The sequence below is a fragment of the Dinoponera quadriceps genome, unplaced genomic scaffold (assembly GCF_001313825.1).
Source record: "Dinoponera quadriceps isolate SergipeBrazil2010 unplaced genomic scaffold, ASM131382v1 scaffold1565, whole genome shotgun sequence".
Classification (NCBI taxonomy): Eukaryota; Metazoa; Arthropoda; class Insecta; order Hymenoptera; family Formicidae; genus Dinoponera; species Dinoponera quadriceps.
In genome coordinates this window covers 394,465-412,697 of record NW_014556124.1, presented here as the reverse complement: position 1 = coordinate 412,697, position 18,233 = coordinate 394,465, and the positions used below count along the sequence as shown (strand labels likewise).

The 18,233-nt window shown below is 46.4% G+C and overlaps 3 protein-coding genes across 8 annotated transcripts; 1 reads left to right on the top strand and 2 right to left on the bottom strand.

Moving 5' to 3' along the window:
* Positions 1 to 554: 554 nt before the first annotated feature.
* Positions 555 to 12,047, bottom strand: LOC106746651. The gene is made up of 4 exons (XM_014623446.1): positions 12,030 to 12,047; positions 10,894 to 11,472; positions 10,441 to 10,639; positions 555 to 9,978 (listed from the first exon to the last, which is right to left on the bottom strand). Exons 1-4 carry the CDS (start codon positions 12,045 to 12,047, stop codon positions 9,749 to 9,751), a joined length of 1,026 nt encoding a protein of 341 aa, XP_014478932.1. The 3' UTR covers positions 555 to 9,748.
* An 802-nt stretch (positions 12,048 to 12,849) lies between these two features.
* Positions 12,850 to 13,487, bottom strand: LOC106746649. Its single transcript, XM_014623445.1, has one exon. The coding sequence runs from the start codon at positions 13,474 to 13,476 to the stop codon at positions 12,850 to 12,852; it is 627 nt and encodes a 208-aa protein (XP_014478931.1). The 5' UTR covers positions 13,477 to 13,487.
* Positions 13,488 to 13,602: 115 nt separating this feature from the next.
* On the top strand, positions 13,603 to 16,151 carry LOC106746869 (cuticle protein 18.7-like). 6 transcript variants are annotated; one of them, XM_014623989.1, is made up of 3 exons: positions 13,603 to 13,685; positions 14,720 to 14,908; positions 15,388 to 16,151. In XM_014623989.1, exons 2-3 carry the CDS (start codon positions 14,897 to 14,899, stop codon positions 15,916 to 15,918), a joined length of 543 nt encoding a protein of 180 aa, XP_014479475.1. In that variant the 5' UTR covers positions 13,603 to 13,685; positions 14,720 to 14,896; the 3' UTR covers positions 15,919 to 16,151. The 6 variants fall into 6 exon arrangements, with proteins under 6 accessions (XP_014479475.1, XP_014479474.1, XP_014479471.1 ...); XM_014623988.1 differs by having other exon boundaries at positions 13,607 to 13,685; positions 14,422 to 14,908; XM_014623985.1 differs by having other exon boundaries at positions 13,632 to 13,685; positions 14,282 to 14,908.
* The last annotated feature ends 2,082 nt before the right edge of the window (positions 16,152 to 18,233 follow it).

Genomic DNA, 18,233 nt, shown 5'->3' with positions numbered 1-18,233 from the left:
TCACGATTCTCTACATTTAGCTCTGTCTCTGTCACTATATGCTACGTCTTCACTCTCTCTCTCTCTCTCTCTCTCTCTCTCTATCTATCTATCTATCTATCTATCTATCTATCTCTTCATCATCTACATATTTCTATCTCTCTTAAATCTTTCTCACATACTCTCTCTATATATGTATGTATGCATATTATATATATATATATATACATCGTATGCTTTGTACTACTTCTATTCTTATCATTATTATATTACTCTACTACTGTATTACTCTCTACTACTATGAGTGCTACTATTGCCGCTCCGACCACTGTTTGCTCTTACTATAATCGTCGATGCGTTTTATGTGCGGCTCGTAAGTAATCGATGTCCTTGCCTGTTCTTTATTTTATCTCGTTTTAATGAAATGATTTTTTAATCGAAATAATTACCCCGCATCCAACCCCACACTCCTGCTGTACACTTTCTCGACTCTGTACTTGGCATTGCGAATCTCTGTACCGTTTTCTCTGTCACCATCAAACTTCCCTGTGTTTCCCCTTCCCTCCAACAACTTGTTTTTTTTTTCATTCCCTCTCAGATCATCCCTCAATATCACCGAATGTCGAAGCGAGAATAAAAAGACTTCGCGAGCGAGCGGGACGAAAGTACACGTACGTACGTATATTAATTCGATTTGTCAAGAAAACGATTGAAAGAAGAAAAAAAATAAACCTACCCGTTTTTTGTGTTCTTTCTGTGTCTCCAGCTACCATCTTTCGCTCCCTGCCCTAACCTCCGTGCCCTTTTCCCATGTCGCGCGATTCATAAGGGTGACTAGAAGAACTTCGAGTCGATTTAATTCCAAGTGCGATCGATATTGTTTCCTTTCTTATTCGTAATGTGCACGCGGCAACTTTGTATCGTTCCTTGTACGCGCGATCCTCACACTTCCTCCCCGCTCATGTCCCCGCTCTCTGTTTCATGTTCTTCTAGTTTTTTTTAATTTCACCTCATTGTTCTGCCCGAACGTCGCGTTGATGTGGATCAAACGACGTGGTGCGCGACAATCGCGATTCACACACGCGACGATCATTAACCAACGATCTACACAGGAAGAAAGGGTGATCGAAACTTGGTGTTTCGTATCTTTCGACGCGTCCGAAGAATCTTCGTTGTCAGAATGATGCGAGGAAAGTGCATAATTACTTTTACAATCGTTTGAGTAAATAATATGTTCAAAATGAAACTGAAATCAAAATACCTAATGTCAAATAGTATGTATAAAATTTGAATTAGAAAAGAAATGAGAAAGATTAATGATTCGTATTTTTCACATATACGATAATGTGTTTGTTAGAAAATTATCTGTCATTATACGTTTCCGTTAACAAAAAAAAAAATCGGTATAGACATTGTCTTAGAACGGAGAAGAGCACCTTGGCGCGTCCAAAGATCGAGAAACGAAGTTCCGCCGTTCGGAAGTAAAGGAGGAGGATTTTCTTGCGCACAAGCTCGCCCAAAACAATCATTAGGAATTGTGCCTAGATGTTTAAAACACGTATTCTATGGGATCAACGTCATTACCTTTTTAGAATTCGAGGAAGAGTGCGCGAGGTAAAATGACGAAGGAGGAAAGATAGAAAGAGATAGAAAAGAAAATGAATAGGGAAACGAAAGAGAGGCGTTTATGTGGTGTTAAAGAGAGAAAGAAAGAGGAGAGAACGGATCGAGTCGATCCACAGAGTAAATTTGTATATGCGTTGGTAATGTCTCCGCCGATCGATCGATCCGAGCGTCGGTCGTTGCGTGCGTCGAGATTGCGAGCGCGATCGGAAGCCGTGCGATTATTTTGCTCCAGTAGCACGAACATTTGCCTATCAGGTATATATATATATATATATATATATACAAATATATATATATATATATATATCTATATCTATATACACACACACTTCCGATTACGCCAGAGATCACTCTCGAGGTCCATTCGCATCCCTCGCAATTGGATTCCAACCGAAATCGGACATGTCGAATCGAGAACCGATCGTTAATCTTATCTCGATGTCGAAGTCGCTAGAAAAACGCTCTTAGGATCCTAATTAATCAGCAATCGGTAGTCGGAGCAGTTTTTAAATCTCGCTGCTCCAAAAGGAACAACGAAAAATTCATTGCCGTCTTCAGGTGAAAATGGTGTGAATGAAATATATCGATGAGACTCGCATTTCATTCGCGGAGCAAACGAATCGAGGGAGGTAGAATTGTCGGGGTGGACGTCGCGTTTATCTCTGGCGAGCTTGACCATTACCGTACTAACGTTTTGTATTGTCGACAACCATAGCTGCATAATTAAGTCTAGTGGCACTCTATAATTTCGTATTCCATATATCATGTTCTACTTATACCTCTAGCGATCCGTATATCTATGTAGCTCTACATCTGTCTGTATACTATATACATGCTATATATATACACTCTTATCTCAATGTATATATATAAATGTACTGTAACCCTATCCTCTTCTACCATCTAAGACTTTCCACAGTGCGTCCTTCTTCTCGATGTGGCTTGTGTATACTAAGGGGAGATGCCTCACGTTGCTGTGATACTTGCAATCGCGATCTCCGTTGACAACTGTAGCGATAATGTATGTGTTAGTACAGATAGATTCGATTTCCAATGGAGTTCCGTTGAATATAATTTTCTCCCCGTTTGCGATCGAGTAGTATGTTCATTTTTTTCTTTTCTTCCCGCAAACACCGCACCAATTCGATTGTGTCGCGAGTAGATTTGATTTAGATTTGATTCAGCGAAGTGATTAGAGACTCCTAGACTTCGATTGTGCATACTTCAACTAACGGTGTAATTGATTTAGGAATGATTTTTCCTAATCGAGAGATCGACGTTTTCTATTCGTCTCACTGACTTTCGTTTATTTCTTTTAGATTCACTTCGATTTCTCTTCTCCTGACGACTTCTCTTCCAGCTCAAACTAATCATCGAACTATCGTTATGCTACTGCCTGTCGTCGTCTTCCCCTTCGCCATCTACTTCGAACGGCCTACTCTACTACTACTACTACTATTACTATTCTACCACTGTTACTATAATTCTACTGTTACTGCTATCACTCGAAACTTTGATCTTTTCAGCACGTGGACACTCACTGAGGCACTATTATGTCGCTGTTAGTTCGACGACGATATCGCTGTTTGCGAGAACAAACTTTCTCGCGGCCGATCAGACTTATTACTCCATGAGAACTAAATGAAATATGTGACAATCAAATTGCCTTGTATTGATTACGTAGAAACGAGCCGTATAAATGCAGCACGTAAAATTTTCTACAACAATTCGATCTCTTACTGCATATCGGTGTATCTTCTCCCATCGTTTTCCATATCGCGCGAAGAGTGAAAAAGAATTTTCGAAAGCACGCGTAGCCGTCGAATCAAGAGCGACATGCGAACAGTGACATTGTAGTTTCCGGCTTCTGGACGAAATCTTTCTCCTGCATGGTGCTGTCCTATGTACATCATTGTGCTACACCACCAGACACACACGTTTACATACAACCACGTACACACCGTCATCGACACTCGCAAGCAGCAGTACACTTAGTTAGACCGTATTCTAGATATGTACGAGTTCAGCATCCGCGTCCGGCTCATTATTCGAAATCATCACCCTGAGAATGAAGAGACTCCACTGACTCTCACACGCGGGACAATGATCGGTCTAATTAATCGACTAATCGTCGCTCGTCAAAATCGCTGTATGTGTGATGACACGCGCGCGACAATCGAGCCGTCGAAGGCCTCTCGTCGTGCGAGTAAGTTAAGCGAACTTGAGGATTTTCAGATCATGCGCTTTATTCGGTAAAGGAACGGATGAGGCGAATGGTGTACATTCGTGCGCGTCGTATGGTAGGCAAAAGTAATGAACACGATTCTCCGATCGCCGTCGGAATATTCACGAGGGAACCGACTGTCTTCTTTTCTAGCGGAGTCGCATCTACGTTGATAACGCCGAAATTCGCCGACAAGGCGACAAGACGGTCACTAAATTAGATAGATTGTATCATAGCATATTAGCGAGATCGAGGTATACAGTGTATGTATATAAGTCCCTGTATCTCAGTGTTCCCAGATTAGCGGAAAGAGCAAGAGAGAGAGAGAGAATAGCGGTGGATACTAACGATTAGCCAAATTAACGTAGTTTAACGTGTAGGTGTCAGCGAACTTCTAACTATTCTTCGTTTCGTCCGGTGAGAAGATCGGAGGTCTCATTCTTTCGTGAGAAACGGTACGTCCCGAGTCTCATCTGCTTGCAGCGTATCGACGAATTTCTCTCTCGCTTCCGATTGATTTCGAAAAGAAACACGAAAAGAGATCTAGGCGGATGTGACGTCTCGAGAATTTCGGAACGTTCCACTTTGTTACTTTGCACGATCACGCCCGAGTACGAGACGCAGCAGCTTCGGCTATGAGGTGGAGGAAAAATGAGATATTTTACAGAAAAGGAAAAACGGTAAAAAACAGATAACGATGCTGAAATGCGCAATTCTCACTTAATTATCGATACCTACGATAGCTTTAAAGGGAGTACTCGACCAAGGGTTTTCGAAAACTGATCATTTACAATTTATCAAGACAGAGGGATCGACGAATGCACGCGCATGTACTTAATATTTAAGCTCCGACTGTGATAAGCTGAATCTACAAAAAGAAAAATACGGGAAAAACAGGTGCACTCGTAAATTTCGTTGCTCGACGAGTACTACTAGACAGACAAGAGTTTAGCGATACGCTGCAAATAATTATACGCGATGAGGAGGAGGATGGAGTTTGCGAAGGAATAGGAACAACGTCGACGTTTCTTCGGTAGATCTTTTACCGTAGTTTTTAGGAGTATTCTCGTAACGAGTCGTTCGTTCAAGGCGGCAAGATGACAAAAAAAAAACGCGGAATTAGCAAACTTTTTCATTCGTATCTCTATTCGTATCGAGTTATGGACGATACATTATAAATTAGTCGAATTTACATTCTAAGCGTGAGATCATTGACGACGTAAGTGAAAGGATTAAACGTTAAAAATTAAGTCGCGATCAATTAATAATCATGTGATGTGTAATTTTACTAGTACAATCGGTAATAATAGATCTTTCCAACGGGATCTTTTTCCATTAACGTAATTCACGTTTTAGCCGTTCTTTTAGCGCTATCGAAATATTACTGTCAGTATTTAAGGAAAACTCACGCAGCAGACATTCGCGTATGAAACAGTATTATTAAAAGGATATTTCGCCGCGTTCACGAGCCACAGCTAATCTAACGATTCCTTCTCGAAAGTTAGACACAACGAGAGAACCATACAACAGTATTCCCAGCAGTATTCCATCGAAACACCGCAGATAACGCGATTCGCAATGTTTTTAATTACCGTCGTTACGCAACGGATGATTTATGTATTGCGTTTGAGAATTCACGCTTCTTTCACCGACGTCGAATTTCGCTCAACTTGTCACTTCTTTTCTTCATTGAGTTTATCGTTGGCGGGCGTACGCGTTCTTTTCTTGATCAGTGACAATGACCTCGCTCTCCAACGATTTCTTCTTCCTCTTCTTCTTCTTCTTCCGGAGAGAGCATATTCTTTCCTCGCGAATTTTCAGACGCAAGAATCAGCGACGGGACTGTTCGGGAGAAAATGACACAAGAAAAATAGAGCTGTTCGACGTCGAGGATGATTGTGCTTTCCTTCCTTTCTTTTTCTCCTTCTCGCGAGAAACGAGTACGAAGTCAATTGTCCATAATTAGCGTGCGACGAAACGCGCGCGCCTTTCGACCATAGTCAATCGAGATCGTCGATGCGTTATTATTAAGTCAGGACGAGCTAATTACTACACCCACACACGTGCGTACGCTGCGGCGGACACACACGCGTGCATACACGTACACGTACACAGCTATACAGTCATACTCGTATACATTGTATATGCGGAGAGAGGGAGATTAATAATAGCAAAACATTATACAGAAAGCAAGAGTGAAAGAGCGAGAGAGCGCGAGAACGAGAGCGAGAGAGAAAGAGAGATAGAAAATATTAAATAATAAATTTTATCGTCGCCAGGTAAGTCGACAGTAGTTTCGCGAGGTGTAGTTAAAAAAAAAAAAAAGTATAAATAAGAGGAAAAAGAAATATTATGGATATTCCCGACAGGCCGCGTGCCGCGTCGATTTTCGAATCGATTCGACCGAGGAAGAACCGCGAGACTAGTCTTGACCACCGTTGGACTTCTCGAGTAAAAGAATCGCGTGAGACGAATCAAGCCGCGAGACTTTTACAGGCGAAAAGGCGAAGGTGTCTCACGAGTTGTCGATGACGTTGTTTACGCGAGTCGATCGCGAGAGAATCACCTCGTTCTTTCGTTCACATCGACACCGACGACTCGATCGCGGCGGAATTCTCAAAGTTGCGGATTTTCCGTGGAAAATCGAGCGCGCGTCGGCCCGATCGCTTAATTCATTTTTTCGTTTAAGAGGAAGCAGAAATTCCACGTGAACCGGAAGAGAGGAGAAAGAGAGACACGCCGTGATATCGAAGAAAAGCGAGCGTGACGCGTCCGAAGGGATTATAGCGAGGCGCATAGTCGCATTCGAGGTGAATTTTAATGCGAAGAATCTTGACTCAGCCTCCGATTGCAGAGTGACGCAGGAATCTCTCTTTCATTCCGGAATCGTCCGCTCACGAGATTTCTTTCGACCGATTCTAGCGATGCCCTCCCTAAACGAAAAGGTCGCAGCTTCGCCGTCGCGAAGTGTCGTTGGGAAACTTTCGGTCGAAGGCAGCGATCGACATTGATTCGAAAACGATCGGGAGGAGAAAACGGCAGTGACGATCGGGCGGAAGTCGTTTGTGAAGTAGAGAAACTTGGGAATTATTGTTTTAATGTTGCTCACGTAACGTTAAGTGAATATTTTATCTCTTGCACCAAGTATTTTCTCCGATTGTTGCGCCATGTACAGTGACGAACGAGTATCGCGGCGAGAGATATTCGCAATTCATGCCTGTAATAAATTCTATATCCTGTTTTCTGGATATAATTTGCTCGGATTGACGTGAGTCAATGGTATATCACAGAGTCTCCTTTGAAACCGCGCACGGGTTAATGAAATTAGCTTTTCAGGGAGAAGCGAAAGTAACTTATTTTCATAACGTTCAGCTCGGAGAATTTTCGCCGTAATCGACGAACAATTTGTGAAGAGAAGAGGAAGAGAGAGTGAGGGGGGGATGAAAAAGAAGAAAAATGAAAAAAATTCAGAAAAAGAGAGAGAAAGAGGGGAAGGGAGAGACGCAACTTCGATGCAACTGCAGCGAATTCGCATTTTGCGATCGATCGCAATCAAAATCGTTAGGGAAACGTCGCGGCGAGCTCACAGGTACAAATAATACGTATATCCGCGCGGGCAGGTTGTAAACGAATACTTTGAGATGTCTTCTGATTTAAAGTGCACGTGCTGAAACGAAGTATCACAATTCGTGAAGAGCGTATATGAGCGTAACGTTTCGCCGTACACCGTGACGTTACGTTATTATGCATTATCCTGTCGTCGCAATCGGTAACATTTTCCACCGTTTGATAGCGGCATAGCGAATGCATATTGGAGAAGGGGGTTGAGAATAGAGGGGCCCGAGCAAGTGATGGGCGGATAGTAAGTAGAAAAAAGAAAATAAAGAAAAAACAAAGTACGCGCGACGAAGGATCGGAGGGTGTCGATCATCCGAGCTTCGAAGTCAATGCGTTTGACGTCTAGAACGAGTGTGTTATATATAAATATATGAACATTATAAATATATATTAAAATTTAGATTTATATATATATATATAAATATATATATGTAAAAGAGAATGTTATGTATAGAAGAAGAAGAACGGCAACGGCGGGGCGTGAAGAGACGACGTAGATATCAATTACAATTAATATTATTATTATCATCATCATCATTATTATTATTATTACAATTATTAGTCGTTGACATTGTGTTACACTGTCGAAGAAACGACGTAGGTCGATATTGACGGGTCGTATTGACGTGTCTCAAGATCGCTGTCGTTCCCGTTATTTCCGCCTTATACCGTATCAATTGATCACCGTGTCGATTACGCCGTTATCGCGATAAGAACGGTCTTAGTATCGCGACGCTTGACGCGTGCACGAGAAGCGGTTGTAGTTGCGAAGTAGGAACGATCGTCGTTTTACAAGCTGGACGAAACAGATTGACGGCGAGGTACCGATCGCGGACGGCACGAGCTCATTGCAGGTCTCGGGATTCGTTCGGCCGTGGTAACGAATCGCAGGACACGAGGCCTCTGCGAGACCGAAATCGTCCGCGAGGACGCAGCCTGTTGGATCTTTTGCAACTACGATCGGCTTCTTCTCGGCGCGTTTACGTTGCAAATCGGGCCAGTAAAAGCGGACCGGTTGACTCTCCCGGCTAACGTCCGGAGAGAACGAGCACATCCGGCGAATCGATCGTTGTGTTCTCGATGGAGAAGAGGAAAAGTGAAACGTTGTCCCCGAATCGCCAGCTGTTTTACTTAAATTAGTATTCGCCCCGCGCCCGAGCATCCGTCGAGGAGGAATCCGACGAGGAGCTCTTTTAAGCGGAATCACGCGGAACTCGGCGCGAGGCACTTTTCTCGTCCTGTGAATCGTTTCGTCTGAGAATTCCCTAAACGTAATTAAAGTGATTAAATGTAATTCGTTCTAACTGGTACAGTGTACGCAGCGGTTGTCACATAGTAGCGTTGTAGTAGTTATTTAATCGTTATCATCGAGCATCATTATTATTATTATTATTATCATTACTTTTTTACTTTCGAATTAGGTTCCCATCTACTTACACTTCGGCTGTAAGGAGCTGCGCTTGCTTTCAGGCATTATTTACATCGTTCCCATCGAGGTAGAGCGCGCAAGTATCGCGAGGTATCGCGGTGAGACCTTCCGCTCGAGTGACCCGGAGTGTGTCGAAGCGACATCCGGTTGTCTGTCCGGACAACACGAAGAAGTGAGATTTCGCGAATATCTGAACGAAGTTCGCGATTAGTGACGCGTCGATCCTGCGGCCTCTTCGGCTACTTCGGCGCGCCTTGTCGCTCGAAGTAACCGAAGATCCTCTTTTCGTTTCAACGTCACGATATCCGGTCCGCTTCGACGCATATCCGATACTACTCGACACCAGGAAGACTCGCCGCGACATTTGACGAAACTTCGCGTCTACGCATTATACTTAATATTACTTTACGTTGATAAGTGTAAACGAGTGATTCCACTAGTGCGACAAATGACGATGGCGGCGATGGCGACGACGATACTGATTTTCATTATCGTTATCCTTAGTGTCGATTATAATACGCGTACTACTCCGTTGTATTGTCCGACCACATCCTGCATTATTTTGTAAAGAAGAATAAAAATATCTTGACAAACGCAAGAACCGACGCGACTCGATTATTTTCAGGCTGCGTTCAGAATCTTTTATTTGCTCACCGCGCGATTACACATTTCTCGAGATACGGGATTAATGCCGATGATGACCTTCGGGAGTGATTGTCGATCACTGGGAAGCTCAGTGACATGAAGCGTATTTTGGAAAAACCGAGACGCTTCAAAGCGAGCATGTTTGGAGCGGAAAATGTTCTTTCGTTTCTGAGATCCTCAGAAGTTTGACGTAGAGGATAATCGATCGCGTTCTCGATGCTGCTCGTTCACAGGACGTTGTAGGTGACGTAGTGAAGAGATGTCGGCGATATGTATCTGATGAAACTCGAATACGAGGAACTCAGCGGGATCACGTTCAATGGTGCTATCAGAGTGTTCACGGGCTCAGCTTGGTCGTTCGAACCCTGCGAAGAGATCTGCTCCTTCGGCATTGCGGCTTTTTTGGTCGAGACTGTTGCGCTCTTCAGGGCCGTCCCCGCTGGCGTGCCGGAAGCATCTGCGGAAGAAAGACGGACGATTATTTTTCAGCAACGATGTTTCTCGCGCGAACTTGTTAACGTTGCCCGCTAATTTACCGCAATTCGACCGCGAGACTAATTTTGCGCTCTATCAACGAACGAATCTGCGAACCAGTCTGTCAGGCCGACCTCAGACGGTCCTTGGTCCCGGAAATACGGCGACCTTCGAAGGACGGCAAAGACCGAGGATCGAGCTTTAATGAGCTTTCGTTAAACGATCCTTTTTTTTATCGCCGGAGTACGCGAGAGTTACCTTTTCCCAGGAAAGAATACTTTCGAGAGTCTCGCGTGTATTTACGGCCTCTCTCCGAGCCGACTGTTCGAGTTACAATGCAATTGAGTTCCTTCGGAAAAATGTGAATGCAAAAAGGCTGTGAAACGCGTTTGTCGGGTGTGCAGCGATCGAAGCGGTGCGAGGAGTAAAGGGCATTGCGAGTTACAATCACGGTGACCTTGCGCGATCGATGACTCCGGTATGGCGGAAGGCTCGATCTCGTGGCTTCCATGGGTGATCCGAAATACCGGCACCGCGCGTTCGTCCGCTGCCTGAGGTAACAGCACGTGAGAGGAGATTAATGGAATCGCTGGGATGTTTGCGCCGCCAATGATCTCCTGCGTCATCCTTCTATTGGATTCCTGCTGATAATTTGTCGAAGTACCGGTAAGAGATTTTTCAACGAAAGGTTCGTCGCAAAGATCTCTCGAGACGTTAGGGGAATCCGTGAAAAAACGAAAGAATTTTTTTCCTTTTAAAATTATAAAGGAGGGTGAAGAGAATATTTTGAGAATATGAGAATGGAGCTTGAGAATAGGAGATATTTTCAAATTATGTACGTGTGTGTGTGTGTGCGTGGAAAATTTGAAAGTGAGAAATAGAAACGTGCCTCACGAACGCCCTGATTCTTCTCACTTTTCCGATCAACATCGTTTCTGGAGGCGACCGCTCGCAGACTCTCGTCGCTTTCTTTCTCCGCACCGTCCGATGCTTGCTTCCTTTCTTCCTCTTTCACCGTGCCTCCCGCAGATTTGGCATCTGGGCTCGGTTGTTCCCGCGTTTCGTCAGGATTCGCGTCGGCCAGCTTTCCTTCGGTTCGCCGCGCGTTTTCCAGATTCTCCTCTTGGCTTTGCGCCTCCCCCCTCTTCGTCGCCATCTCCAGAGCCTGAAGGTGCTCCGTGCGCGCGGCCATCACTTCCGGCGTGTCCTGCACCGGAAGCGGAGCCTGCGGCAGATTCGTGGCGACCACTCGGAATCCGTTCTCGCCGTCGGCGACGTAGTGCGCAATCTGGATCACGCCGGCCTTGTCGACATAGCTGTAAGTGCCTCTGGTCGCGCCATTGGACGTTCTGACCTCCGACCTAGCCGAGCCCGGCGCACTGTAGCCGAAACTGTATTGACCCAGGCTATCCTGATAACCGAGGTACACCGGCGGCTTGGCGAAGCCAGTCGCGATCAAGCAGCAGACAAGGACAAACTGGAAACGTACAGAGTTAGCTCGCGATCCGCCGGTCGCGTGGATTTGCGATCCGCCGCTTTTGCGGGAGGCGTTTAGTATTACAGATTAATGTCGCCGAGTGATATTACGCTCGTTCAGCGTACGCGAGGATAGTATCATTTCAATGTCATCATTGATCAACGGGGATACCCTTTAGTAAATAGACGATACAAAAAGATTTTACGGAAAAAGGAAAAGTATGTTATAAAGGAGAGTATGAAAAAGTCATTCGGTTAAACAAAACTTGGTTTGGGCAAACAAATGTTTCGGCTTGTGAGAACCAAAATTTGATTCTCTTAAAGCAAACCTTTCTCGTTTCTGTTCCTTCAGAGAAGCAAATTTGGTTCGAGTCAACTGAATGTTTTTCAGTGAGCGATATGAGAAAAGATGGGAAAAAATCCGTAATGTCCACCGCCCTGCCGAGGGGTGCGAGCGACGTTAAGCTCAACAGGCCTTTGTTGAGCGGACGATCCTCGCGAAGCCCACGCGGAGTCTCGACGAGAAAGAATCAGAGTCCTCTTAGACGCGGCACTTACAGATGCGTTCTTCTTCATGGCGATCGTATCGACGACACCGGTATCCCTCGATTCGACACGCCGCCAGGACACTTTATATACGCATGCCGATGGCGTGGAACCACGCCCTGGCGGCGCGCCGCGTCCGGGCGAATTCGCGAGGGTCGAAGACGATCGCGTCGCCAAACTGGTCACGCGAGTGTCTTCGAGGTCGCGCCGGGGATCGGAATCCGGCTTTCGCGGCGTTTCCACCTTTTTTCCGGGCCAGGATCCGCCCGAGTATGCCCTAATACGTCGAGCCTCAAGGTCGCGCGATATCGCTCCGGCTGCTAACGCCGATCTTTATCGCGGGGGATGCCTCGCGTCGAGGAGGATATCGCAGCTTTTATGCGCGCTAATTTATCGCCCGATTAACTCGATCGCGAAACGCCCTTATGGATCGCCGAGAGCCGTTCGACGACGGCAAGGGGTGCGCGAATGGCGTCTTGAGCGAGAAAGAAAGGGAGAGAGAGAAGGTCTTTTACGGGGACTGCGGGTGAGATATGGAAGATTGCGCATTCCGCCGAACGGCTTCGCCTACGATTCATAAAAGGAATCATCGTATTTACGCACGACGTGCGTGAGTTAAGAGTTACGCTTATACACGAGATAAAATATCGGTTACGAGTATGATTTATTTATCTGGAGGTGCATAAGGGATACACGCGAGCCTTGACTGATAATAGCATCTCGTCGCGCGAGTCAAGCCGGAGGTGAGCGTATCATTAGCGGTCGGCACCAGAGCGGTTGACCCGTCTTCAGGACGGTGTGGATCCTTCGGACGTCTCCCCCTGGAGCGCGATCAGTAGACCAATCTGCCGTAAGCGAGAGCCGGCCCGGCGACCGCCAGAGCGTCCACCGTCTTCGCGTCGTTCACTTCCGGCAGCTCAGGATCGACCGGCAGCAACGCGGTGACGACGACGCCGTTGCCGAACACCAGTGGCACCACCGCACCGCCACCGTCCACGATGCGCGCCAGGTCGATTTTCTCATCGACGCGCACCCCCGGAGTGTCGCTGTTATCGGCGACCTCCGACGCACCTCCGGATCTCGCGGCTTCGTTCGCCAGGTTCAAGCGCTCGTTCGCGTGCGCGGCAGTGTGCGCCGCCTTCGCGGCTGCGACCTCCGCGGTATCCACCACCCTGCCGTCGGCACCGAGGGGTGCGGGCTGCGTTAAGCTCGACAGGCCGTTATTGATGAACGTTGTTGTTGGCGGAGATGACTGTCGCGAGGCTTGCGATCGAGTCGCCTCGTTCACCCTGTCGTCGAGTTGCGTCCTCGCGACCTCCGGCTTGTCCGGAGCTCCGTTGTCGGCAGCAATTTGCCCCGCGGGTGTCAGGCTCGCGTACGTCAGTGGTACGGGCAGGAATGCAGGCTTGGCCGAAGCCAGGTTCGTCAGAGCGAGCAACACGATCGCCAAGCGCTTCATCTCGCGGTGTATCCTCGTAAGGTTCTTCGCTATGCCGGCGGTGATTCTGCGTAACGGAGACCTCGATTAGCCCAGCGTAGCGAGATGCACACACCGGCGTCGTGGACACGACGGTCGCCTTTATAGTCCTCCTGGATCACATAATAGGATTATCGCGGGAGGGCGCGAGGGAGAGATTATAGAGCCATGCGATCTTTTCGCCGGGCAAGGTAAGCGTGTCGGTAAAGCGAGAGCTTACTGACGAGCGGGCGGCGAGAGGGTGGAAAATGGAGCGGGATGAAACGGAGATGGATTTTCTTTTTTCTTTCCGTCTTTCTTACGAGGCCGGGAAGACACACGATCCCGTTTCCATTTCTCCGCTAGGCCGACCGTGATCTAGAAGGCCGTCGAACGACGGCGAAGGCTGCCGCGTAATCACCGCTGGAGCGAGCTTATTGTTGTTTTTGCACGGTTTAGTAAGAACGCCCGTGTTTGATCGGCGCGTTGCTTAATCCTTTCTTGCTGATACCGGTGGGAATTAACTTTTCTTAAGTTGCTCGTGTTTGCGTTTAATGGTGTATTCGAGAGGCCTTTTGTCAACTTGTCAACTTTTCGAAGACGTCTCTTCTGTGCCTGTATTTTGTAACTGTTATCGATACTGCCGTTATCATTATGTTGTCGATGCGCAGCTCTTCCATATTTGCGTAACGATAACGACAGTCATTAAATGTTACTGAATTTAGGCAATATATCCTTTATTCTGTAACTTAACTACCATTATCGCAACGACAACGTAACTTAACGATAATGTTTTAACAAGTTATAGAATAGACCTAGCGGCAACTTTGAGAAAAAGAACAGCGACTCGACGGTGTTTTTTCCTCAGAGAAACCGGGAGAAATTGATCTCGCAGTTGGAAAAATTTGGTCGGATTGGATGTATTAACGGCCGATCGTGAAAATTTAGGTGGTCCTTGATATTTGCAAACTTTCGAGAAAAATACGGAAGTCCTCGAAGTGTTTACACGGAGAATTTTGCATTACCAGTTGCCGAATGAAAAAAATTTGGCGACTAATAGGCGACGTCGCAGAGGCGAGCGCAACGAATTGGCTGATCGCCTTTTACGACGGGTCCGATCGAATTAGCCGCGGGGCGAATTTAGGCGAGCGTCGTATAAAGCGCCGACAAAGGCGATTCGCGATTACGCGAACGAGAGCGAGAGGAGCGAGTGTCAATGTCAGGTACGTCGATTCTTATTGGGCAGTGCGTATCCACGAGCGACGGACACATCCTGGTAGCGCGCCGTTCAGCACGGAACCTTTTTTCCCACGGGGTATATAAAGCCCCGGTGAACAGGGTGATGCACGACACATAATCCGAGTACCTTGGCGAGTACTGATCTTCGGCAGCGCTAAGGAGCTGAGATTTTCTTCGAGACACCATGCAGACCTTCGTGAGTATCGGCACCGGTCAAGAATCGGTCGGCGGGCGTCGTCAAAAATATTTCTCGACGGATCTCTTTGAGTTGACACGCTGTTGCTCAAAAGAACAAAGGGCAACCGATTGAAGCCCATTCTACAATAACCGTAAAAATATGTAGTGAGACAAGCGGTAAGCTAATTGACCAATTGGATTCTTACAGCCAAAGAATAATCGACTGTGGTTGGTCAATTAGCTTATTGCTTATGTCTTACCGCATGTTCTTATGGTTATTGTAGAATGGGTTTCCACTCGAAATACTCGCGCAACACGTACCTTTTTGAACATGGAACGTCCTAAGCGAAACAGGTTCGATCGTTGAGCCAGCTCAAGATCCGTAGACTCGCATTTGTACGACAACGATGTGAAAAACGCGACGGGATGTTTTACAAACGTCGCTCGCAAAACGCGCTATTCGCCACTCGAAAGGTTCACTGTGAGATCTTTTTCCAGGTTGTTTTTTCCGCCGTTTTGGCTTGCGCCTTCGCCCGTCCCAATGTCCTTCTGGACATCCCGGCCACTCTGACGCACGTCGCGCCGTTGGCTTACGCCAAGCTGGTGCCGGGTGCCCCGATCGGGCTGGACGGCCGAGTGGTGGACACCCCGGAAGTCACGCTGGCCAAGGCCGAGCACGCAGCCGCTCACATCAATCAGAAGATCGATCTGGCCAAGGAAACAATCAAGTCGGCCGATCAACATCACGTGATCGCTTACGGTGCACCGGCTGCTGCCGTGGTGGCTACCGAGGCGCAGCTGGTGCAACCGGTCGCGCTGGCGACGAAACTGGTCCCCGGTGCGCCGATCGGACTCGACGGACGCGTCGTCGACACGCCGGAAGTAGCATTCGCCAAAGCGGAGCACGCGGCGGCCCACGTGAACGAGAGGCTCGGCCACCAGGCTGCGAAACTGACTTCTTCCCATGAACTCCTGCCAGTCGTCGTCTCGGCTTACGCCACGCCGGTCATTCATTCCTACGTCCATTGAATTCGGCACGAAACCGACCCGCTGTATCGTTCGCTTAATGGTGTAAATAAATCCGCATGAGCTCACAAGGCGTAATCTTGCGATCGTTTCACTGCGAGATTCACCCTCCCGAATATCACACTTTGTAATTATGCATGCAGCTTTTCCAAACATTTCATAATTTTCCCACTCATCCTTCATTGTTGTTTTCACCAATTCCAAATTTTTGTAAAGAAACAGTTTCATACCGCAAATTCAACCGTAATAAAGTGATCTTCTGAAATCGCATTTTCTTGGAATACAAATTGTAAACGCCATACCGTACGGTCGTGGACAAGAAAAGTTATTCTATTCCCTAGGCTGCTGCTTTGGAGTATCCTCGTCGGTTCACAGAATAATCAGCAGTCATGAAGCACGAATATTCAGAAATGATACTCCAAGTTCGAAATTTTCGACATCATTATGCCTAGGGAATGAGACAATCTTTCCGTCCACGACTATAAGTAGTTGCAGACTCTCTACGTCGTACTCTTACCGCAAAATACAAGCGGATAGACGCAACGCGTCCCTGTTTAAAACGCGGCTGCGCTGCCACATTGTCAAAATGCGTGGTCTCGCTAACGTAATAATGATACGATCGCAGGGACGGCAAGGAGGACGATAATGGGCTCGTTGCGTACGATTTTCGGTCATTCCTTGCACGGTTGGCTTTCTAGGTCATCTCCTCCGGCTACGTAACATTGGCAGAGAACCGCCGTCGTACGCAATCGGCGGGTTTTTCGCGAATTGTTGCTGAAAAAAAGACCGTCATCGTGGCTTTCTCGCGTTACACACACGCAATTAGAGGGCGATTTCGCGATACGATTTCATTTCACGACATTGAGTCGCGGCGTTCATGAGACTTGCCCAATTCCAAATGACAAGAATGATCGATTCGTTGTGGGTTTCGCGTTTAGGTGTTTTTTGCGGTAAGACGACCGACGGTGAGACATTGAACACGATCGAACCACTGTCACTTTCATACGACATCGCTATTCCTCACTCGGCGAGCGTGTAACTCAGGGGTAGCCGATCGATCGATGCGATCGAGCGCGGCGACCGATGCGGATTGATAAGCCGCGATAGTAAATTAATGACGGACGTTAATGAGCGAAACGAAACGAGGAAAGGCGTGGTCACACGCGATGACGCGTCACCTTGCCTGTTCGCGTTCATTGGCACACTCCGCAGCGTGGGCTTATATGTCGCGTAGTGTCAAAGGTGTTTGCGCGACACACCTTTCGCGCACATTGTGCCCGTATCCGCTTAACTCACGTCCGATATGTAACATATTCTTTTACGAAGAACACTGAAATCCTCGGTGCTAAGATATCATTGATAACACTTCGAACGATGTCTTGACGAACTACAATTGCAATTAAGGTACAAATATCAGTGTCTGAACATTCCGAGTCGAAATTTTTAATTCTACATTAAATCTCCAAGTGAAGAAAATGGCAATAATTTTACCAATTGTAGCACTAAAGGAGCACAATAAAACACTTTTGAACATTTAATGTAGAACTAAAATTTAGACCTAAACTAGGACTAAAATTTCGACTCGGGATATATCTAATTCTGGATATTCTTGTTGTTTTGATCTTTAAATGAGTATATTCAAACTTTTAACATAGAATAAATGTATATATATTGAGTATATACAAGCATATTAAGTTTAGAAAATAAACATTTATATTTATAAAGACCAAAACAATAAGAATGTGTTAAGTGCGCGTCCAAGCATTGGTAGTTTTACCTTATTTACTCGTCGAATCGCTATTTTAGATTTTCACTTTTCTAAATTTAGCGCGCCAAATAAGGAAAACAATTGCATATCATTATAGCTGCAATTTTGATACGATACCGGGCGCGATTGTGATTGTCCGTAATATTCATACGGTAAGTACTTATAGGGGGGAAAATAAAGAGAGAAAGAAATTCACTTTCGATCGCAAATGGCTCGCAGTCCCGTTGAAATTTATCGTACAGGTCACAAAGGTCCGAATACGCCGTAAACGCATTACGAGAGAGTGCACTATCGTTTGTAGGAATGCATTCTCGGTGCAGATCGTCCTTCGACTTCGAGTCCTTCGTTTGCTCAGGGCTGGTAAGTCGTTTAATGCTCGTACACGCCTTTGTTGTTTCTCAACATCAATGTCCAGTCTATCAGCGACATGATTTAAGCGAGATCGCTTGTAACTGACAAAGAAGTCCACAATAGTGTTCCCCCTCCTCTCCTTTGATTTTGAAATGCTTTAAATGTGTTGTAATCTAGGACACAATAAGAGAAGTATTTT